Source organism: Salvelinus sp. IW2-2015, unplaced genomic scaffold, assembly GCF_002910315.2.
Source record: "Salvelinus sp. IW2-2015 unplaced genomic scaffold, ASM291031v2 Un_scaffold1026, whole genome shotgun sequence".
Classification (NCBI taxonomy): domain Eukaryota; kingdom Metazoa; phylum Chordata; class Actinopteri; order Salmoniformes; family Salmonidae; genus Salvelinus; species Salvelinus sp. IW2-2015.
Window position 1 is genome coordinate 5,704 of NW_019942693.1, and position 7,588 is coordinate 13,291.

The 7,588-nt window shown below is 45.0% G+C and overlaps 1 protein-coding gene across 1 annotated transcript in view; it reads left to right on the forward strand.

Moving 5' to 3' along the window:
- Positions 1-258: 258 nt before the first annotated feature.
- Positions 259-7,588, forward strand: part of LOC112069487 (AN1-type zinc finger protein 4-like) — a 31,384-nt gene continuing 24,054 nt past the window's right edge. The window contains exons 1-4 of the mRNA XM_024136833.2: positions 259-503; positions 896-1,052; positions 2,382-3,665; positions 4,002-4,053. Coding sequence (XP_023992601.1) covers positions 295-503; positions 896-1,052; positions 2,382-3,665; positions 4,002-4,053 — 1,702 coding nt within the window. The 5' untranslated portion in view covers positions 259-294. The remainder of the gene's footprint in view (positions 504-895; positions 1,053-2,381; positions 3,666-4,001; positions 4,054-7,588) is intronic.

Genomic DNA, 7,588 nt, shown 5'->3' on the forward strand with positions numbered 1-7,588 from the left:
TGGGCCGACCGACTGATTGCGCCGACTGGCTGTACCTGACGACTGGGTGGCCGTCTACTGACACTGGTGGCCGGACTGAAGGCCGGCTGATGACTGGAGGGGCCGGCTGACTTGACTGGGTGGCTGCTGACTGACCTGACGTGGACTGACTGGACTGACTGAGTGGCTGCTGACTGACTGGCTTACGTGTTCAATTCAGAATTATTTATTAAGCCCTTTTACATCAGCCATGTCACAAACTGTTGTCAGAAACAGCCTGAAACTCATTACAGCAAGAAATGTAGATGTAGAAGCATGTTTCTCTCTCCTTCAGTGCCTGTTGAGGACCCAATGAAGGATATGGTGGAGGTAATGGAGGGAGGCAGGGAGGAGGGCTGGGATAAGAGTCTGCCTAGCAGCAAGCAGGTCACTTTCCTGGTGTACCGAGAGGGAGACCAGCTCAGCTTCTTCCGGGTCGTCGACCGAGGSGATGGAACTCTGACCCCTGTCTCAGAATCACTCAGGTGAGTCACTCTGAGACGATATACAGATTTTAGATCYGTGTGTTTTATTAGGAAGAGTAGGTGGCAGGTCCAAAGGTTAAGCATAGGGAATTAAATTGTTTAGGTTTAGGGMCAGCATGTCAACAATACGTCATTAAAATGACAGTTCTACACAGAGACAGTCTAAAAATAGACCTGGTTTATATTCTTCCTCAAATATCTGGTCAATGTCAGGACTGGTGAATGTGTGACGACATTGTGGACTAAAGTAGTTTAGGACAGTTCAGAACAGGATATATTTCTCTCTGTTAGCTGTTGATCTCTTCCCCCGTGAAAGTCCTGTCCATGTGTGATCTTTGCATTTTCTGTCCAAGTCGTTAATGTGTGTGTCTTGGTGTCCGTGTGTGTTCCAGTGGAGGCTCAGTGTACAACATGTACACGGAGGAGGAGGACGACGACGAGGAGACGGGGGGCTTGGCTTTGGGACAGCTGTCCCTGGAGAACTCTATCACCATGAACAAGATGAAGCTACTCAAAGCCAAKATGGAGGACATGAACATCAACAAGAAGGTAGATGGATTTTACTTTCTAGTTCTTTCCTTAGGATGTCATTATTCTCTATCCATTAACCTCTCTGGGATATGTGGGACGCTAGGCCAACGTCCAGTGAAAAAGCAGAGCGCCAAATTCAAATAAATTACTATAGAAATTAAACTTTCATGAAATCACACATGCAATACACCAAATTAAAGCTACACTTGTTGTGAATCCAGCCAACATGTCAGATTTCAAAAATGCTTTACGGGGAAAGCAAACGATGCTATTATCTGATGACATCACCCCAGTAAACAAACACAGACAATCCTATTTCAACCCTCCAGGCGCGACGCAAAACGCAGAAATAAAGATATAATTCATGCCTTACCTTTGACGAGCTTCTTCTGTTGGCACTCCAATATGTCCCATAAACATCACAAATGGTCCTTTTGTTCGAGTAATTCCGTCGATATATATCCAAAATGTCCATTTATTTGGCGCGTTTGATCCAGAAAAACACTGGTTCCAACTTGCGCAATGTGACTACAAAATATCTCATAAGTTACCTGTAAGCTTTGTCCAAACATTTCAAACTACTTTTGTAATACAACTTTAGGTATTTTTTAACGTAAATAATAGATCAAATTTAAGACAGGATGATCTGTGTTCAATACCGGAGGAAAACAAAGTGTAGCTAGCTTTCAGGTCACGCGCCTCTAACAAAGAGTACACTTCCCTCGAGCCTCATTCTGAACAGTGCTACTTCTTCATTTCTCAAAGGAAAAACCTCAACCAATTTCTAAAGACTGTTGACATCCAGTGGAAGYGATAGGAACTGCAAGAAGGTCCCTTAGAAATCTGGATTCCCAATGAATACTCATTGAAAAGAGTGACCTCAAAAAATGAAAAATCTGAATGTTTTGTCCTTGGGGTTTYGCCTGCCAAATAAGTTCTGTTATACTCAGACATGATTCAAACAGTTTTAGAAACTTCAGAGTGCTTTCTATCCAAATMTACTAATAATATGCACATCTTAGCTTCTGGGMCTGAGTAGCAGGYAGTTTACTTTGGACAAGTGTTTCATCTGGAYGTGAAAATACTGCCACCTATCCCAGAGAAGTTAACACGGTTAGGATAGTCGAGTATCGACGTCTTTATTATCCAAATAATTTTATTGGCAAAGTGCTTAACGGCAACCTAAACCTTCAAAATGCAAGTCTAGGTGACGACTCTGTGATTTACGAATCAACTTGCATCTAAAATAATTACTAATTTTCTTATCAAAATGAGTAATTCTCTGCCTCCCCTTGCTCGAACTGATCCCCTCAAACACGCTGTATGACTTTCTCTGTCTTCCCCCAGCCTAAGAAGTCTGCCAAGTTGAAACCTCTGTCACCCGTCGGTGCCCGGCCCTGCGGCAACTTTCTGGGGCTCCCCAGACACCACCGCCTCTTCCGTGTCCTGCCCCAGATCAACCAATCCCGCCACTCCGCCTTACACTTACCTCCAATCAGGGACCAGGGATCCGCAACTCCCTCTCCTCCCGTTGCTACTACCTCCGCCACCCACCTGTCAATCAGCGGCCAGGCGCCGCCMTATTTCTCTTCCTCGTCCTGTTACATGCTTCAGGAAGAGGAGTCATGGGAGACCAGCCTCAAGTCGATCCGGACCCCTCCTAAAGTGTCCCGGTTGGACATCGGCAGCACCAGGCTCATGAGGGACTGTGTGTACCCGCAGCTCCCCGCACTCCCCAGCAGGGGGCAGGCTGAGGGGACAGTGGAGCTGCCTGACTCCAGAGGAGAGGCACTGGGGCTGGAGTTGCTGGAGGAGGTTGCAAGCCTGCTGGAGCCCACACCGCCTGGAGCTCTGTACGGAAACCTGCTCACAGACCCTCTCATCCTGGACATCTCTACCCAGCCAGAGGAGGGTTTGTGCGGGTTGGATGGGCTAGGACCCCTGGGGGTTAGAGCAGAGCACCAGCTCTCCTCCACCCCCTCTCTCCTCTCCCAAGCTGAGGGGATGAACTCTTTAAACAACTGGGCTATGGGTGGTTCTGATAGGTTAGCCTGCAAAGGTCAGAGGACACAGTTAATAGGCAACACCCTTGATCATTTACCCGACTCTCCTTTCCYCTCTTCATCTTCCCCCTCTAGTAGATGGAAACTACCACAACCCTTTGAATTCACAGGCTCAGTAACGCCAACCCTACAATCCAATCCCCCCTCCTCCTCCCGCCCCACCACTCTCTTCTCCCCTGCTCCACCTCTCCCCTCCTCTCTTCCAAGTGGCTCTCATCTGCGAGGCATCAAGATGGACTCCCCAGGCAAGCGGCTGGAGATGATGAGTACAAGTGAGGCACGGGGCATCACCAAGCTGGCCAACCAGGCCTGTAAGAACCCTCTCGGGTCCCTCAGCAACACAGAGCTCCTGGCCTCCCTGTCCTCTTCCTCCAGGACCCCAGTCAGCAGCAGCAGGGAAGGCCTGGGACAGAGCCTGGGATTCGGGTTGGAGCTGCCYGCTGTTGGGGCCTCCAGGCTGGGCATGCTAGGCTCTACGGCCCCCTCCCTACAAGCCAACATCCAGCTGCTCCAGGAGGACCTGATCCGACGGATGTCCCCACTACACAGAGCGACCGCCTCTTACATGGTGAGTCATGAGGACAGACTATTGATATACAACCCAGCTAGGCAGGAAAATGGTTACTATCCACAAATAAGGACTTGCTGAACGTCCTAAATATAAATGAGCAAATCAAAGCAACACAATGATAGTGTGTTGTATTGTGAGGTACAGTACTCTTGTTCACTATATAGTTTGTGCGTAGCCTGAAATCTAACCTGTTTGCTAACATTCCACTCCTACTGTGTCATTGCCAAACAATGTTTAGCATGATAAGGAGTGGAATGATGGCTAAACAGACTGATACCCAGGTGGTGTTGATATCCTTGTATTGACCTGGTCTGAAACCTCTCATTGTTCCAGGCACCCAACAGCCTGGGATCAGCTGGAGGCTCCAGTTCAATAAGGAGACTAGGTGAGTGGGAAAACCCAGGGATCCAGGTCTGCTCAAAAGGAGTCCCAATTACTGCACTAGAGAATAGCATGCCATTTCAAATGAGGCCCCAATTAGAAGTTGTTCATTATATACTAGGGTAGGCCTCTCCAACCCTGTTCCTAGAGAGCTACGGTGGTTGCTCCACTGAAAGTTTTGTGATTATGCTGCGGTACTTAGAGGTCATTTGTGGTTTAGTACGGTACCCTGCGTCACCACTTCATTGCTCCAGACCAGAGCAAGGAGGAGTTAGAGTACTTATTATGCTTTTGGGTCCTACTGTGTCTCTAACTGACAATGAATGGGTGACATAAACCTAAATATAAACTGATAATTGTGCACGACCTCAGTATTACTTACTAAAACTGTTGTTACACTGAGGTTTTTATTTTGTTAGGATTCTTTTTCTCTATCCACAAATAAGCAAGGAGAGGAGGAGTTAGAGTACTTATTATGCTTTTGGGTCCTACTGTGTCTCTAACTGACAATGAATGGGTGACATAAACCTAAATATAAACTGATAATTGTGCACGACCTCAGTATTACTTACTAAAACTGTTGTTACACTGAGGTTTTTATTTTGTTAGGATTCTTTTTCTCTTACTGTCGTACTGTAGGCCACTCCTGACTGAGTGGCGGCCTCGACTGGAAGACCCATGAGATGACTGTAGGTTTTTGGTTTCTCTCCCTCCAAACGGAAATAATTATAAATAACAAACAGGCTGTATTTACAAATTAGTAACAATGTCTCACTCCACGTTCAAGGATGGCCTTTTTGTCGCTCATTTTACGTTATTTGAAAACGAAATCATCTCAAATAGAATTTTTTTAACCAAGCGATTTATTATTAATTTAGAATTAAATTAAAGCCCCTTGGATATTCTCACATATATATTATTAACCCAGTTATTAGCAGGACAATATATTGGTCATATTGGTCATGGCTCCCGAGTGGCGCACAGTGGGATTGCCTTGCAGTTCTTCAGCTGTATCCACTGAAAGCGCACGAGGTTCAAGGCACGAGGGCAGGGGGCACGGGATGGGCCGCAGAGCCGTGCACAGAAGACGGACCTAGCCCATGGGGAAGGGAGGAAGGGAGGGGGAGGCGGTGGACCCCCACCCCGCCACACTCGGTAGCACAGAGCAACACTTTAAGGGGCATTGCACTAATAATGGTGCAGACTTGGGAAACGTTTCCGCTGTTCTTAGTGCCAGTCTGCACGTTCAAACTAAAACAATGTAACTAATAATGGTATCTTTATGCTTTCGTTAATAAAATAATGATAAAAATACTTTTCCAAAATGCAGACGTTCATTTAGTTATGGATCCATAATGAATTACTATGGGAAGAAATATCACTGAATTACAGAAATATTAGGTCGAAGTTGCCTCATGAAGGTAAACAAATTGTTGCTTACTGGAAAATACTCTTTTAAACACACATGGTCACSTTGTACAGCGCCTTTATGGCTATTAGCAGGTAGCTGGACAATAGACTTGCCTAGAAGGAGGGTAGGGGGAGAATTCTATAGTCAAATGTATTTCTTAGTTAGGTTGGCTGTATCACAACCGGCCGTGATTGGTTGCAATTCAGTTTAATCCACCGTAAAAGACAAAACAAATAATACAACAAAAAGTATTATTATTATGTATCACATCTGACCGTGATTGGGAGTCCCATAGGACGGCGCACAATTGGCCCAGTGTTTCTATCACTTTTTTTTTCTTTTTTTACAAAATAACCTCAAATATCGTTATATGTTATCAAGTTGATGGCATAGTCATAGCGGCACCTACATAAAGCTGAGTGACTCACTCATTCATGGCTTTGGATCAAAATAAATAAGTACCAAAATTCTTTCTGATAGTCTTTAATAAATAAATGTTTTGGGTATTCTGACCTGGACACCATGTACACTATTATAATAGCCCATTATGGGCTATTAGTTGGACAATAAACCTCTACCAACACCTCTCTGTATTTTGATACTTTGTGAATGGGGCCTCCCCAGTGGCGCAGCTGTCTAAGTTACTGCATTGCAATGCAAAATGCGTTGCTACAGATACCCGTGCCGGCCACCACTGGGAGACCCATGAGGCGGCTTTTGGTTTTAATTTAGAATCTTCCAATCCTCTATATGTGATTATTGGCGAGAGTCAYGTCATACTTTTCAATATACTGTAGGCCTACCATAGGCGACATGAGTCTCTCTAGTGTTGAGTAATGTGCTGTTAAAAGTGGTGTAGGTCTTTATTTATTTAAAGAGCATATTGAAGTTAGAAGCAATAGCATTTGAAGCATTAGCCTACAACTATTTTAGCACCGTTTCGCGCTGCTCTGAGACAAGCATGGGGACTGGTCTTGATAAATCAATGAGATTTTATTTTGACTGAATCTCTGTTTGGTTATTGGTTAGACTACAATTAGGGTGTAGAAATGTTATGCTCTTAGTGTAACCTTTATTTAACAAGGCAAGTCAGTTAAAAACAATTTCTTATTTACAAGGACAGCCTACTCCTTCCTCCCCATCGGGGAATTGAACCCCGGTCTCCTGCGTGCCCGCACGACACAGGGATTCCTTTAGCTAAATAGCCCAGTACTATAGCCTACTCCCGACGTCACGTTGTACAGCATCATATTTTTTTMTTGGAATAGAAACACCATAATATTAATMAAATTAATTAAGCAACATTTCTTAAAATCAGTCTCATATACTATGTTCTTACAAAAAAAGGTTTTAAATTCTCTAGTACAGCCACTATTGAAGGTTATCATATGCTTCTYAAAGATGCCCTCTGGTGGTCAAACTAGCACTAACTAGCATTAATGGTACCAGTGGTTGGCACTTAATTAACGTGCCATAGAATTCTGCTGCACCACRCAAGCTGTGCTGCAGTACGCTGAAACTTTTAAAGGACAAACCACTGTACCGTTCTGTAGGTTTTCCCTCCAACCCTGTTCCTGGAGAGCTACCATTCTGTAGGTTTAACCTCCAACCCTGTTCCTGTAGAGCTACCATTCTGTAGGTTTAACCTCCAACCCTGTTCCTGGAGAGCTACCATTCTGTAGGTTTAACCTCCAACCCTGTTCCTGGAGAACTACCATTCTGTAGGTTTAACCTCCAACCCTGTTCCTGGAGAGCTACTGTTCTGTAAGTTTAACCTCCAACCCTGTTCCTGGAGAGCTACCCTTCTGTAGGTTTAACCTCCAACCCTGTTCCTGTAGAGCTACCGTTCTGTAGGTTTAATCTCCAACTCTAATCTAGCACAACTGATTATAATAATTAGCTGCTTGATAAGCTGAAGGGTGGCTCTCTAGGAACAGGGTTGGAGTGAAAACCACCAGGAGGCTGGCTCTCTAGGAACAGGGTTGGAGTTACAATTTCCAGGAGGGTGGCTSTCCAGGAACAGKGTTAGAGAGGTCAAATGAATAGAGGTACTTATTTCAGTCCACTTCAAGTGCTGATGGCATCTGTGTTCAACTGCTGTGCCATCTGTGTTCAACTGCTGTGCCAT